At 44.2% G+C, this 15,757-nt stretch overlaps 1 protein-coding gene across 1 annotated transcript; it reads right to left on the bottom strand.

Annotated features, from left to right (window-relative positions):
- Positions 1-9,262: 9,262 nt before the first annotated feature.
- LOC120693023 (probable serine/threonine-protein kinase PBL19) lies at positions 9,263-15,533 on the bottom strand. The gene is made up of 7 exons (XM_039976428.1): positions 15,409-15,533; positions 11,990-13,031; positions 11,282-11,523; positions 11,067-11,202; positions 10,844-10,986; positions 10,619-10,754; positions 9,263-9,826 (listed from the first exon to the last, which is right to left on the bottom strand). Exons 2-7 carry the CDS (start codon positions 13,008-13,010, stop codon positions 9,495-9,497), a joined length of 2,010 nt encoding a protein of 669 aa, XP_039832362.1. The 5' UTR covers positions 13,011-13,031; positions 15,409-15,533; the 3' UTR covers positions 9,263-9,494.
- Positions 15,534-15,757: the final 224 nt, after the last annotated feature.

Here is a 15,757-nt window from a genome sequence, read left to right as displayed (position 1 = left end):
GCCGGTTGTAAAGTAGATCGAAAGAGTACTACGGGGACTTGTCAATTTCTTGGTCGGTCCTTGGTAGCATGGAGCTCAAAGAAATAAAATTCGGTTGCTTTGTCCACGGCGGAGGCCGAATATGTCGCCGCCGGTGCTTGTTGCGCACAACTCTTGTGGATGAAGCAAACATTGAGTGACTTTGGTTGTCATTTTAGTGTGATTCCTCTCTTATGTGACAACGAGAGCGCAATCAAACTAGCTAACAACCCGGTGCAACACTCCCGAACAAAGCACATAGATATAAGACATCATTTCTTATGGGATCATGAGGCTAAGGGAGTATTGCTTTACGACATGTAAGCACCGATGGGCAAATTGCCGATATCTTTACTAAGCCTCTAGATGAGCAAAGGTTTTGTGCTTTGAGGAGTGAGCTAAATATTCTGGATTCTCATAACCTAGCTTGAATTCTTGTACACACTTGGGTGAAACTAGTATAGGATCTTTTGAAAAGTAACTTCATTTCAAAACAAATCTTTTAAGTGTGTTTTTTGAAAAAGTTTGGATTTTTCTCCATTGCCTATTTGAGGTCATTGTTCATCTTGATTGATTGTTGGTTGATCTCAAGTAAGTAATGTGTCTCAAGCCACTAGATCTTCATTCAATATCAATCAAAATTCATCTCTGCACAAGCACATCTTCACATCTTCAGGGGGAGCCGGATTGTCCGGACTCCATGTCCGGATAGTCCGGACCAGCTTAACCCTAGGTATATATGCCGCGTGGGGTCGGGTTTTTTAACCGTTACCCTCATTCTCTTCTTCCCCACGCCGCCACTCTCAACCCTATTTCGCCCTAGGGGCGATTTCCACCTTCCCTCCATTAGAATCTCGCCAAATCTTGAGGGAAGGTTCTCCTCCACTCTGGAAACTCCGGAGAATCATTGGATTTGAAGTTCTCGTGCGTTCTCGATGGTTTCAAGGTATTTTTGAACTTCAAACTCTCCCGGTCTCAAAATGTAGAAGGATTCTTAGGGTTTCCTCTAGGGCATTCTCCTCTAGGATCTAATAGAAACCTGTAGATTCAATTCCATTCAAATTCCTTGGAGAAATCTTAGTTTTTGGCCGAGATTGGGTTTCGGGCACCTGGCCCGGTTAGTCCGGGTTTGGATCCCAGATACTCCGGACCCCGGAGTATCCGGGCCTGAACCCCGGACTGTCCAGACCCGGCTGTTTTCGAAGCCTAAAATCTCAATTCCACCTAGTCTTAAGCATCAATTTCTATCCATTCTTTTGTCCAGGCAATGGGTAGAGAGCGCAGGGTGAAGCAGCGCCATGATCCAAGCACTCAAAGGCAAGATGATGAGTCACCTCCTAGCCCTCCTCGGCGCGAGCTGCGTCCTCGCCGTCGCCCCGGTAAGGAAACTGTGGGCAGTAGCAGTTAGGCACCTCCAGCTCATGAGCCTCGCCGTGCTCCATACATCTTGTAGAGCGGGCCAAATCCCCCTCCAGCCAGGGCCAACCCTCAGAGGCGAGGTATTGCTCATGACATATGCCCACAGACTCCTCCTCGCCTACAAGTTGACTTTGATCCAGATCAGAGGAGGTATGAGAGATATCCCAGACTTGCTCGCCCACAGATTGAAGAGGGTTTTGCCTTTGATTTACCTTGAAACTATAGTGGGCAAGAAGTGGCACTAAGGAATGCTAGACAAGAAGATGTTTATAGACTTGAGAAAAATGAGGGCCTTGAGAGGTGTTTCTGGTGTCAGCTTCACCATGACTTCTATTTGACTGTTGTGCTAAAGGGGTCGGAGGCTCCCATAGTCCCATGCAAGTATGTGGATTGGCCCTACTTTGAGAAGCTCAATGATCCACACTACAATGCCGCCATGGAGATATGCAAGGAGTTTGGGCTCTATGACATCATGGGTTTCAGGTACAATTGGAACACCGAGATCCTTGCACAGTTTCACTCCTCTTTGTACTATGATGAACATCGGCTCACTTTCTATTGGACCACTAAGGGAGAGAAGTATGGCATTGATTACATGACCTTCTCGAGGCTTCTTGGACTTGGTTCCAAAGATGAGAAGCATGATCCAATTCATGTTGAGGAAGTAATTAGGAGTCGTCAAGTGCCAGAGCTGTTCTTCAACCCCATGTTAGCAAATGAAGGCAATGCAAGTACTCTTCTGCCATGTTACTATGGGTTGAATCAGTTTTTCAGAAGCACTACTGATGCCAAGAAAGGAGATGGCACAGCTCTTCGTCACAATGCAGTGAATCTCCTAGCAAGGACTTTGCCGGGTGGCCGCCCCTTCTGCATCATGGATTACATGTGGAATGAGCTTAGGAGGGTGATGATCGATCCAGACAAGCATCTCCCATTTGCACCATATATCATGTATATGATTGAGAGGGTGACCAAGATCTCTTTCCCAAAGGATCACAAGCATGAGGCTCTTCACCTTCGTCCTCGCTCGGGTGATGCACCACCTCCTCCTCCTAGGCATGCTGGAGCCACCAGGGTCTCCAGGCCAGACGCTGGACCTTCTTCTTCTGCTGCACCTAGCTACTCGGGCATTCCTCGCCGTGACCGCACTGATTCATTCATGAAGAGAGTGCTTCGTAGCATCTTCTGCATGTGCAAGACTATTGCCTCTGAAGTGAATGAGAACCGCCGGGACATTCAGACCGTCAAGGCTCACACGGGCCTCCATATGGATGCCCATGATCCACTTCCAGAGTTCGACGATCCCTTCGCCGAGTGGGATGCCGCCGATGCTGCTCCTGAGCCAGCCTTTGTACCTCTTCCTCGCCAGCATCGCCGCCAGGTCAGCCGCACTGCTCATGCTCCTCATCATCCTCCTGCCGGTCAAGAGATATTTGATGAGGACGAGGAGACCGAAGAAGAAGAGCCACAGGGCTACCACGAGCATCGCGACTCCGATGATGACGATGATGACACCTATGACGACGTTCCCGACGCCAATGAGTGATGCTTCATGTGTTTTTCATTCCCTTTTTGGCGCTTGTTGACAAAGGGGGAGTGAAAAGATCATGTATCCATTTATCGCGTATCCATTTAGCGCTTCGCGCTTGTATCGGATTGTAAGACTTTATCTATCGTGTGTGTGGCACTTGGTACTCTATTTGGTTTAGTTGTGAACTTTGAGAACTTTGAGATCGATCTTTATCTATCTATCATGTAAGGACTTTGTGGCTTGAAAATCTTATGCAATGTGTGCTATTCTGTGGATTAGATTGTCTATCTATTATGTTTTAAGGCAAATATGTGATAGTGTGATTCATAGAATTTGAAATGATGAAATGTTGTTTGTGTTTGCAGTGTTTGGTCCGGATAGTCCGGGCCTCAGGGTGCAAACACACCTTTTTGTGTGCATGGCTTGTCATAAGCATTCACGATCGATTCTTTAGTGCACACACACTCACCCCACTGAATTTTTATATAAAGAGTGACTTGTGTTGTATCTTTTTGCCATCATTTGACGTTTGTGAAGTCAAATTTGAAATTCAAATTCAATGGCATACTTCTAGGGGGGCTCTTTATATAATTGAGTTATATTTGTTTTGATTATCAAATGGAGTACATGGTGTTGTCATCAATCACCAAAAAGGGAGAGATTGAAAGGAATCTAGGCCCCTAAGTGGGTTTTGGTGTTTGACGACAAAACCATGTACACTTAATGTGTTGATTGAGCATGTGTGCAGGAGCTACGGTTGGATAAACGCTTGAAAGTGATGAAGTACGCCCCTCAAAAAGGAAATGAAAAGCGGTGTTGGAGATAAACTCTAGAATTAGATTTTTGATTTTTTAATTGAGTTTAGGAACGCCGTACTATTAAGGGGGACGTCGATTCAAAGGTTGTGACCGAGTTCTAGTGCTCAAGGAACCTAAATAAAACCTATGAGAGATCTTTGTCACACAAAAAGAAAAAAATCAAGAAAGAAGCAGCCTTGAGTGAGACACCGTGTTGGGTCCGGATTGTCCAGACTACAGCCCGAATAGTCCGGGTGTCCGGAGTATCCGGACACTTTACCCGGAGTATCCGGGTACCTTTTAGCCAACGGCTAGTTTCCTGAGTGTGGGGTACAAATACCCCTCTTACCCCCTCACTCTCTCTCTCTCTCTTGCTCATTTTCAAACCAGAATTGCTCCTAACCCTAGAACAAGTCCTCTCACTCCCTCCCTTTGATTCTTGAGAGATTTCTTGAGGGATTCAAGTGAGAGACTTGCAAGAGAAGAGATTCAAGCTAGTGAGCATCCATTCCAACCCTTGAGCACTAGTTATTCGTCGAGCCCGTGGATTCAAATCTATTACTCTTGGAGCTTTGAGCTCCTAGACGGCTAGGCGTGCTCGTGAGGGTTCAAGCTGCATTGTGAGCTCCACAGGAAGTTTGTAAGCTTCATTCCTCTCCGAGGAACCCATAGTAAGTGACCTCGGGCTTGAGCGTTGGTCTCGCCCTTGGGTGAGGAGCATAGGTGTTCTTGAGCACCATCTCTTGAACTCTTTCTCAACGGAGACGTAGCACCTTTGGGTGTGAACTTTGGGAAACAAATCTTGTGTCTTTTGTTATCTCTTTACTTGTTTACTTGATATTTGCTTGCAAGTCAACTTTGTTAGGGTTTGAGGTCGATCTACTCGATTACAAGGTTCTTGTCTAGCTCATCTGGTAGAACTATCTTAGAAGCACCTCTTGGTAACCTCTATTTCGTTTGATTCAAGTTACACACTTCATTCAGCTATTTTCGTGCACGTTGCATTGTGACCTGGATAGTCCGGGTTTCACATCCGGATAGTCCGGACTTCTCGGAGTATCCGGACCCCAGTCCCGGACAATCCGGGTCACCTGTTTCTGATCAGATTTTAAGTGTTTAAATTTCAGATTTAGCCTATTCACCCCCCTCTAGGCATCTTCAGATCCTCTCACATGTTCCACACCGCGCAAGGTCGCACAGGGTGTCCAGGAGGGACAGGGCGCAAGGTGGAGCATGGCGGCGATCGACGACTCGATCGGTGGTGTTGAACACTTCGGGCGGGTGGCTCGAACCGTCCAATGAGCTGCAATTAACAGGGATGCATCCAGACGTGGAGATCGGGTTGATAGCAGCTGCAGGCTGCTGTTCGATAGTGGCCGGTCAGACGTGATGGCTAAGTTCGACGGTGCGGCCGAAAGACGTCGTGGACGAAGACGGCGGCTTCGACTCGCGATCAGATTGACAGGTGGTCGATCATGATCGGAATGGTCGTTGCAGACTCAAGGTGGAGCAGCAACGATGGTGGCAATAGCCATGATGGACTTGACGTGTTGACGGAGATGGCTTGTTCATGGGATTCATGATGATCTGAAGTAATATGTGCCGGCGACAGCGAGCAGCAGTGCAGATTACGCGGAGGTTCAACCGGCGGCGTGCGCGGCACCTGGCTCGGCTACGGCACAGGCATTGGCTCGGACGTGCACGCGTGGGCCACAGTGAGCATGTGCACCGTGAGAATCAGGACTCAGGAGGCGTTGGCAGGTAGAGCTAGAAGTGCATACGTATGCATGCATGTGGAATTATTTTTGCTCGGTCAAACTTACCTTGCGTGAGGCTTGTTTATAGTGGTGACGTGCTATTGGGTAGGCTCTTTGGTGCAAGAGTCCGATCAGGTTTTGGACTCCGACTTCATGAAGAAATAGGTCACGGCTGGATCCCATGGTGCATGGCGATTTCACGGGTGCATGACGTTGGGACTCTGACTCCGTGAAGGAATAGGCCACGGGGTGGGCCCACAATGCATGGCAAGCTAATTGGTGGACATGTGCATCACGGGAAAGAAAAAAAAAGGAAGGCCTACATAATATGAATAGGTAACGGACTGCTGCAGGAATCCAATTTTATTTGGATGCGGTGATCAAGTCTCCATAAAACAAACAGAGCAGACGCAAAGATTGCATCAGAAGGCAATAGAAGCTGTTCGTGGAAACCGAAGCTTGCGGCGGTGCACAGGCGAACAACGGGCGGCGTTCGGACTTCGAAGACGGGTCGGCGTTATCGTGTGCGACGGCAAGGAGGTCGACAAGGCTTGCGAGCGGCGTGGCTGTGTAGGAGTACACGGCGGCGACTGCACGAGGAGGTCAGCACAGCACACGTAGGAGGTGGGTGCTGCAGCATCGTGCGGCGTCCGTGGCGGGACGTGAGGAAGGGGATCACACGACGTGGTGTGTACAGTACACCTGTGTTATTGATATTTCGGCGATCTGTGGTAACAGGCAGATGGTGTCGATGGCTTCCAAGTTTGAGGTGGCGAGGTTCGATGGCACCGGAAACTTCGGGCTGTGGCAGACGAGAGTGAAGAACCTATTGGCTCAGCAGGGTATCTCGATGGCCCTCGGCGAGAAGAAGCCGGCGAAGGTAGATGGATGATAAGTGGGAGGAGATGCAGGCGCAAGTATGTGCAACGATGAGGTTGTGTCTCGCTGATCAGATCATGTACCATGTCATGGATGAAAGCTCGCCTAAGAAGATTTGGGACAAGTTGGCCGAGAAGTTTATGTCCAAGACTTTGACCAGAAAGTTGTATCTGAAGCAAAAGCTGTATGGGTTGAAGATGCAAGAGGGGTCAGATCTTGCTGAGCATGTGAATGTCTTAAATCAATTAGTTGCTGATCTAGGGAAGGTCGACGTGAAGATTGAGGATGAAGACATGGCGATTGTTCTTCTGTGTTCATTGCCAGACTCTTATGATCACTTGGTTACTACGCTGACGTATGGCAAGAAGAAGGTGCAAGTGGATGATGTTGTTTCTGCTTTGCTTTCTCATGAGCAGAGGAGGAAGAATAATTCACATGAAGAGTCTTCTGGGAGTACTTATGGTCAGGAGGGATCAGAGTGATGAAGATAAGAAGGGCAACAACAAGAAGAAGGGACCGCAGTGCTATAAGTGCAAGGGATGGGGACATAAAAAGGCTGAGTGTTCGGAACTGAAGACGGGCGGAGGAACCACAAGTGTGGTGATTGCCAAGAAGCTGGATGACTCGGATAGCGATGGTGATGTTCTCACAGTGTCAAGTGAAAAGTCTTGTGAAGAAGCGTGGTTGTTGGATTCAGCTAGTTCGTTCCATGCAACACCAAACAAGGAGTGGTTCTCGTCATACATTGAGAAGGATTGTGGTTTTGCTCACTTGGGAGATGATTCGGGTTATCGTATCATAGGAGTGGGTGATATCAAATTCAAGATGTGTGATGGATATGAGATGCTACTGAAGGGTGTGAAGCATGTACCAGGGCTACGGACGAATCTGATTTCGCTTGGGATCTTGCATGAAGAAGGATGGCTGTATCAGGCGGCGCCTGATAAGAAGACCTTGAGAGTCATGCATGGAGGCAACGGTCATGGTTGGTGAGAAATCATGTGCACACCAATACAAGCTGAAGGGAAGCGTTGTTGAAGGTGGAGTCATGGATGGCAATGCAACTATGGGGTTGTTCTCTCCGACGGCCGGCGAGGTGGCAGCAGCCTTGTCGGTCTGTTCTAAGTGAGCAGCAAAGGGAGACAACTCAAGTTCGGTACACAGAGGTTCGAGCATGGACGGCTTCAAGGTGGCGTGCATATTCGCCAAGGTGGAGTTTGTTGAATATGTGTCGAATATGTGTACAGTTCGGTTACGACTGGAGTTGAGTTATGGTAGGTTAGGGATAGAGTTTGAGTCGTACTTTGTATCTCTTGGGCCCATAAATATGAGGGCACTACCGTGTAACCGTGAGACGACTTAGCGGCTGGTGTGGGCGGCGGCGCTGCTGCGGTGGTGCCCGGATGCCGGTGTAGCTGCTGTTTATGGGGAGGAGCGCCCGTAGTTATGCCCCGAGGATGTAGGCATATCGCCGAACCTCGTTAAAAAATATCGTGCCTCGGTGTCGTTCTCGTTCGTGTAATCTTGTGATTTGGTTTTGTGTTTTTGGGGTTATCGCTTCCGCGCAATTATTCTAACATTGCCCCTTCATATGGTTGTCCATATATTCATTGGCTTACCCTATTATTGCGATTCAAGGGATCTTCATGCTTGGATTTGTTTCTATAATAATGGATGAATCAGCTAACTGAAGGTGTTGGGTGCGCGTGAACTCAAATTCCATGTTTTCTTAAAAACACTGTATGCTTGATAATCATATGCATTTCTAATATTCAACTAGTGAACCGTGGAAAATGGATATCGCCACATGGATTTAGTATAATGTGGTGACCCTTACAGCACTCTGGAATCTGGAGCTGCTATATTTGATTGAACTATCTGTTGTTGCTGTTGCATTCTGTTTATTGGTAGTTATATGTGTTATTTGAAACCAAGACAACCACCGTTTCATGCTTCCTATGTCTCTTTGCAGAGATTGAAGGAGATAAATACGCAGTACCAGGAGAAACTATTAGCACTTCGGGCTCGGCAAGCAAACTATAGAGATGAATTCCTGCGTAAGGAATCTTTGGCACGCCAGCAGCAATACCAGCAGGCCAGCATGAGCCATTATGCCAATAACTCTGTGGCTGGGGAGCGACATGGTTATCACCCAACAGCTTTGCCTGGCGAGCAGCATGGTTATCATCCAGCAGTAGCAGCAACACCTGCCGCTGCAGCTGGAGGTGCTTATGGAGAAGCTCATCGGGGTTATGCTTCTGGCCATGGCCAGTATGAATCTTTCACTGATAGACCAGATTACCCAGAGTTCCATGGTGGCGGCAGAGGTCGGGGTCCTGGTTTTGAACACCGTAGCCAATACCCTGGCGGTCGTGCTTATAGTTCCAGTGGCCGGAGATTTTAGGTGTTATTAGTTGCACAGTCTGTCATGTTGAACTCATCACGGCTTATCTCAATTTGCTGTGATGTACTCGATGCTTTAGAAGCTTTTGTTGCAATCTCCTGGAAACCTAAACGCCTGTAGAACCTGTCCTACAATCCATGTCACAGATATGTTAGTATTGAGCTACTTTTACGGTTTTGCCGGAGTTCCTTCTGGTTGTAATTTGTGGACGAACCAGAGAATACGGTTGTCTTTGTTTCTCTGCTATCCATTCATGTTATATGTTCTCTGAAGCAATAAAAGTACATGTTTATTGAAATTAAAATAATAATACTAGCCTTGCTTATGTTTTTTTAGTTTTTAGTAGCACAGTATTGGTAGATATTGTTTGCTTTGCAGGCAATTTGCAGTGACGATTCTGCAGCAAAGCAGTTCAAGAATCTGAAGAAAATGCAGCTGGACCCAACAAAAAGAACTATTTTTTTAACTTAGATACAACACAAGTGGACTGCTAAAATATACATATGTAGAGAAAAAGTTGCACCAACGAAGCAGGTAGCTATACACAAAGCAAGATATATTAATATTATACACTCTTCAGAAGCTAGTTGCCCCTGAAATCCCTCATCCGTTCACCGTTTTACTCCATTGGAGTCCTACAAGACGACGATCCTTCAAAGAGGCAAGGACAACCGTAACTAGCAATTCTCCTACTTGCCAGATTTCAATGCACTCTTGGTGTCTTGAAGGCCTTCTAACAAGGTCACAACCTGATCCATGCCAGGCCTGCATCGTGGGTCCATCGACAAGCATTGCAGTGCTAGGGCTGCGGTCTTCTGCGCCGCAGGAAGGCAATACTGGGAACCCAACTGCGAGTCCAAGAAACGGAACACCCTCTGCTTGTTGGTGATGTAAGGCCTAGCCCACTCCACCAGCATGTGCTGGCCAGGTGGGCGGTTCTTGTCCAGAGCACGCTGCCCAGACAGCAACTCCAGAAGAACAACACCGTAGCTGTACACATCACACTTCGCGGTCAAATGGCCTGTGCATCATGAGGGTAAACAATAGACGTTGCCATCAATTATACATATGCAAGCCATGTTGACTTAAACCATTAGATCATGTGCGCAAATTTGTAGGTTAAAGAACAATTGCAACTTGCATGCAGTCGAGTAATCACAATTTGTGTGTTGACTTGACTTGTACCGTAACTTCTGATTTCATGGTAGTTCATGCATGGAACCAGCTGGAGAATGTAGTTGCATTTTTTTGGACTAATCAAAGGCACTGCACAGTTCAAAGTGCCTTTCAAGTAGCATAACGTGATGCTTCAATGTTTCCCCCATTTACAGGATGCCATACATCATACACTTAATTCCTTGAGTTTTTAAATCGTAAGCAGCACATGCACAAGACAACAAATGCCAATCAAGGGACTGTACATCAACATGCTGCGTTCTTTGCTGACACAAATTATTTTATGTTCCCCAAATTGCAATTGATAAATGAGTTGCTTTAAACAAAAGGGGCGTCTAAGCACAATGCAGGATCATGCCATATAAAATTGAATAAATGAATCTAACAGAAATTGCATGCACAAAATCAGTATCCTTGTCTTGCAAAATATTTCTTTTCTCAACTACAGAGAAATGGAGAAATAATGAAAAAGAGAATGAGGATTGATGAAATAAAAAAAAACTAAAAAGGAATGAGTTATGATGAAACACCAATGTTTCATTTACCCACTTTCTCAGCATAGTAATTATAAAGTGTCGAAACAACAGCAAACCAATATGACGTATTACTGGCTGGCATATCATGCTGCAAAGATTACCTGTTGCAATATATTCAGGGGCAGCATATCCGTGTATCCCCATGTAGGTCGTCCCCAGAATAGTAGGGATATAACCTGTATAACCACTTGGACCATCTTTTGCCAAACCGAAATCAGACAATTTTGCATTGTACTCCTGTAAAAAGTCAAATAAGAATTAAATATCTTTAGATCAAAGTTCAATTGACCTGCACATATTTTATAGTGAATGATTTGCATACAGACCGAGTCGAGAAGAATATTGGAGGTCTTGAAATCACGGTAGATAACTTTAGCCTGGTCGCCGTGCAGGAAACCAAGGCCTCTGGCCGCCTCAAGTGCAACCTTCATCCGTAAGTTCCATGGGAGCGGTTGGAAGTGCGACCCTCCTGTAATATCATAGCATTCAGTCCTTATTCGCAAGAATCCAAGAATGAAGGACTTCACAAAAGAAAACTTGAGAGCTTACTCCTGAAAAGATGATGCTCCAAGCTCCCTCTTGGCATGTACTCAAACACAAGAAGCCGTTCTTCATCCTCCCAGCAGTACCCAATAAGTTTCACAAGATTAGGGTGGGACAACTGCCCTAGGTAATTTACCACAGCCTACAAAGTTATTGCAGACACAAATTAAAACAACCTTCGAGTCGAACAAATGCAATAGGAGTTGGTGGGGGGCACCAACCACCCATTCTCTGTGCACTCGGAAGCTGTCGAGCTTGAGCCTCTTCACCGCGACAATCATCCCAGTGCCCGGTTTCACAGGTGCAAGCGTGCGCTCATCCATCCATCCCTTGTACACCGAGCCAAAGCCTCCCTCCCCGAGCACGCTGTCCAATCTGAAGTTCCTTGTGGAGCCTTTCAGCTCACTGAAGGTGAACTTTCGGACATTTGATGACTCCAGAATCTCTGCCTCGAGGTGGTTTACTACAGTATAATTTCCGAATTTCTAGGATTTTACACCTCTCTCAATTAAATAATAGAGAAAGTATAGTTAATATTGTCTAAAAATCGTGATATTTTGCTGGGAGATAGCACAAGAGACAAGGAATCTATTTTGGCTAGATGTGCTAAATTAGACATAAAGGAATTCGAATTAAAATTTTTTAATAATGGGTAGAATTCAAAATTCCTTGAATTTTTAGGCCAGCTAAACCTTTGCTAAAAATGCATTAAAAACATGATAATTCATACTTTTTTATTTAGTTTAATAATATTTTTTTATTGGTCCAAGACTGCTCCAAACGCAAACGCTTGATAGCCACTTGGTTCCTGCCCCATAAATCATGCCACGGTACACGTTACTATATTCACCAGCACCAACATGGAGTGACTCATCAAAGTTGTCTGTCGCAGCCTTTATATCTGCAAACAAGAACTGACAGAGACACACCTGACGGCAAAATATTGGCTGGGATGTTCGCTGAAGCTGGAGGTGCTGTCTTGTTCCTCCTAGCCCAAGAGAACAGACCTGAGTGTTGCGATGCCTGATCCTGACGTGAAGCTTTCTGTCGTAGCACCCTAAGACGTTCCACCACGTCAATCATCTCAGGACGTTTCTCCCTTTCCATCGTTAGGCATTCACCTGCTATCTTTGCAACCCCTTCAACAACCTTCATATTATCCTTGCTTGCAATTTCAGCATCAAACATCCATCTCACACCCCCGGACCCCCTTTCAAGAGCACTAGTAAATGCATAAACAATGTTGACGTTGTCAACTACTGTTGTTGCCTTTTTCCTGGCCATCAGCTCAAGGAGAACAACTCCAAAGCTATAAACATCATACTTCACAGTGAGACGCCCATCCAAAGCAAACAGAGGATCCATGTAACCTATGCTTCCTATGACATTCTCGGTGTGCAGTGTCTTATCCGTGTTGGCTAGTCTTGATATTCCAAAGTCTGACAATTTTGCATGGAAGTTGCTATCTAAGAGTATGTTACCAGGCTTGACGTCGCCATGGATAACCTGAGTGTACATGTGAGAATGCATGTACGCCAACGCCTCAGCACACTCAATGGCGATCGTAAGTCTTACATCCAAAGGGATGGGAAGGTTGTCATCGTGAAGAATATCACTTAGATTTCCATTAGCGACATACTCAGTGACCAGCATAAGGGCATTTTCCTCCTCACAGCAACCAATGAGCCTCACTACGTTCTTGTGGTTGATTTCACGATGGACGATCAGCTCTTTAGCGAAGTTTTCTTTCACATTGTGGATAAACCTTTTCACTGCAACCATGCTTCCATCCTCAAGAACCCCTTCGTATACTTCTCCAAAGGCCCCTCTTCCAAGACAAGTTCGATAGTTGTTGGTCATTCTGTCTATGTCCCCTCTAGTGAAGCATGTTATGCTATGATTACTATGCGCCATCCATTTAGATCTATCACCTTCTTGGATAAATTCCATGGTGTTGTTTGTGGAGAACTCCTGTGAAAGCGGTGAAGTTCATATATATTACAATTAACCTTAAGTAAAACACTAGATAACCATAGAAGATGATGGATGCAGCAAAAATCAGAACCTTCATCGTCATGGTTTTTTTCTTTGTTCTAAGGCAGTCTCAGTGCACAGTTTCATTACGCTATTACTGAAACTGCCATGTTAGGATTACAATAAAATGAACCTACATCTCTCTATGCATGGTTTCATGACACTGTTTAATAGACATGCTGCAACATTTAATTCTTACATGGTGTTGTGATCAAATGTGTCATTTCATTATGTTACATGGTGTGCCTTTTATTAGAAACAACTAGTCTATCAACCCGTGCTCCCGCACGGGCTAATTAGAACTAATATAAGAATAAGGACACTAATTAACTCACGTTCTTTACATCTATTAAATATTCTAACACATATTCTAATATATATATATATCATTTATTTATCATTATCTAGTTACAATAGATTTCATTTTACGTCACACCTCTATATGTATTCGATATATGTTTAGTTAAATTATTTATTTGTAAATTGGTATTCTTATCTCTTCCATCATACATGAATATATGGTGACATATATCATGGGTGGTATTTTTATATAAATAATATATTAATAATGATAGAAATAACAATTTAGAATTTTATATTGGTGCACTTTAATATTTTATTATAATTATATAATTATATAATTTAGATTTATATTTATGAGTATTTTAACTTGTAATATAATGATATAATTGGATAATTTATATACAAATTTAGGGAGGTATTTGTATTATTTTTATAATGGCATGGGTGGTTAATTTACACAAAGATTAGGGGGTTACTTTAGATTTTTTATAATGGCAGATGTGGGCAATTTAGATACATGTTTAAGGGGTTAATTTAGTCTATTTTTGTAATGGCAGAGGTGAGTAATTTATTAAAAAAGATAACAGATCCGATGGTTATTATAACTAGTGTTGTTGGATTGATGGCTGGATGTTTTTTATTTTTGTGAGAATTTATAGGATTTCTTTATTTTTTAGAGTGTTCACTTAGGATTCTAGGTGGTTCATATCAATTAGTAATAGTAAGATAATGGCAGCGTGACATTGCTGGCTTAATTTTGATTGGTTCAAGACAAAATTGGACTAATATAGCAATTAATCTGGGTAAATCCTGTGCCTTACGACGGGCTGAAGCTTGACAAACAAGGGAATATATCTGATAGAAACCATAGTTTTCGTGAAAACTCGTGCAAACCACAGTAAAAAAGTCGTCTAAATTCACCAAAAAAATCGCACATATAGATGATATGATGATACACAATCATATAAAATATCTTGTCCAAACTCGACTTCGTTTGTGAGATATAAAAATAATAAAATTTTATATCTCACAAACAAAGTCGAGTTTGGACAAAATATTTTATAAAGTTTTGTATCATCATATCATCTACATGTGTAATTATTTTGGTGGATTTAGATGATTTTTTTAATGGTTTGCACGGGTTTTCATCAACGTGGCGGTTTCCACCAGATACGTCCCCGACAAACAATCAGAGAATCTATCCAGAATTCTAGATGTTGGGGTTAATAGTGGTACCTACTATGTACTCCCTCCGTCCTAAAATAAATACAATTTTAGGACCAAATACGCAAACCAATGGTAGGTGTAAAATTATCAAAATACCCTTTGTCTTTTGTGGTGAGTGAATGAGGTGTTAGTTGTGTTTTGTGAGAATCTTCCGAAAACTGGCTTGTCTTTTGTGGTAGGTGGGACAAAGTTAACATTTTTGTGGGGCAAATTTTGAACTCTAGAATTGCAATTATTTTGGGGCGGAGGGAGTACATGAGAAGATGTTTTAGTTTACAACAAAGAGTAGAATCTTACCTTTCTTAAAGCACGTAACGTTTTCATTAGAAATTTTAGTTTGGTCCAACATCATTACAGATGGGTGGATCCGAACAACAACGCTACTATTATTATAATCTAGATGGACTCTAATACAGTGAGAACATGAAAACGCAGTTAAAGGAAACCCATCATAGAAAAAAAATCAATCATGATCCGCACGGGGGCTTTCGACCATAGTAACATACGAACATATTTGCTAGTATGAATCTAAGGTAGCTTACTATTAATTTATATCTATGCCTAAATAAAGATTTATAAAGCATGCAAGAAGGTAGCAGGGGCAATTTTCTTGTCCGTCCATGTTTCCCCAAAGAGGGGAGGAGGGAAATTTGATAGCTCAGCAGAGTTGCAGCCTTGCTTGTATCCGGAGAATTTTTTTAGCCGGGTAAGAATCTCTAAAAGATTATAAAATTGCAAAGGGATAGATAGCTGCTAGTAATAAGAATGGACGCCCACAACATACCTGTCACGGGTGGATTTGCGGGCTCCAAGCACGAATCCCTCCCCCTCCGGTGTAGAACAAGGAAGCACCAAGCTGCTATGGGTGGATTCAGTATATATTAGTCTATTACAGAGTTGGAGTGGAGCGTATACGCTACGGTGCAGAAAGGGAAGACTATTCCGGGTCAATAAGTCAACCCCTGTGTAGTGCCAACGTGGTGTGGGCCCCCGTGGCGGGAGTCGGAAAGTTCGTTTCTCACGCGTCCGACCCGGAAAGGTCGGACTGACCTCGACGATGTACTGTTCAGGCGTTTCGTCGAACATCTGTAGTGCGCGTGTTCGATGAGGACCTCGTCGTGCCGGAGCCACGC

The sequence above is a fragment of the Panicum virgatum genome, chromosome 9N (genome assembly GCF_016808335.1).
Source record: "Panicum virgatum strain AP13 chromosome 9N, P.virgatum_v5, whole genome shotgun sequence".
Lineage (NCBI taxonomy): Eukaryota > Viridiplantae > Streptophyta > Magnoliopsida > Poales > Poaceae > Panicum > Panicum virgatum.
Note: the sequence above shows the minus strand (reverse complement) of the source record. Positions and strands in the feature narration are given on the sequence as shown.

Bases quoted from the DNA above. Each gene is read 5' to 3' on its own strand.
- LOC120693023 (XM_039976428.1), bottom strand. From the start codon at position 13,010: ATGGAATTTATCCAAGAAGGTGATAGATCTAAATGGATGGCGCATAGT. The intron at 11,524-11,989 runs GTGTGTCTCTGT...ATTATACTGTAG, and splicing joins AGCCAATATTTTGCCGTCAG to TAAACCACCTCGAGGCAGAG. The intron at 10,755-10,843 runs GTCTGTATGCAA...GACTTTTTACAG, and splicing joins CCAATATTCTTCTCGACTCG to GAGTACAATGCAAAATTGTC.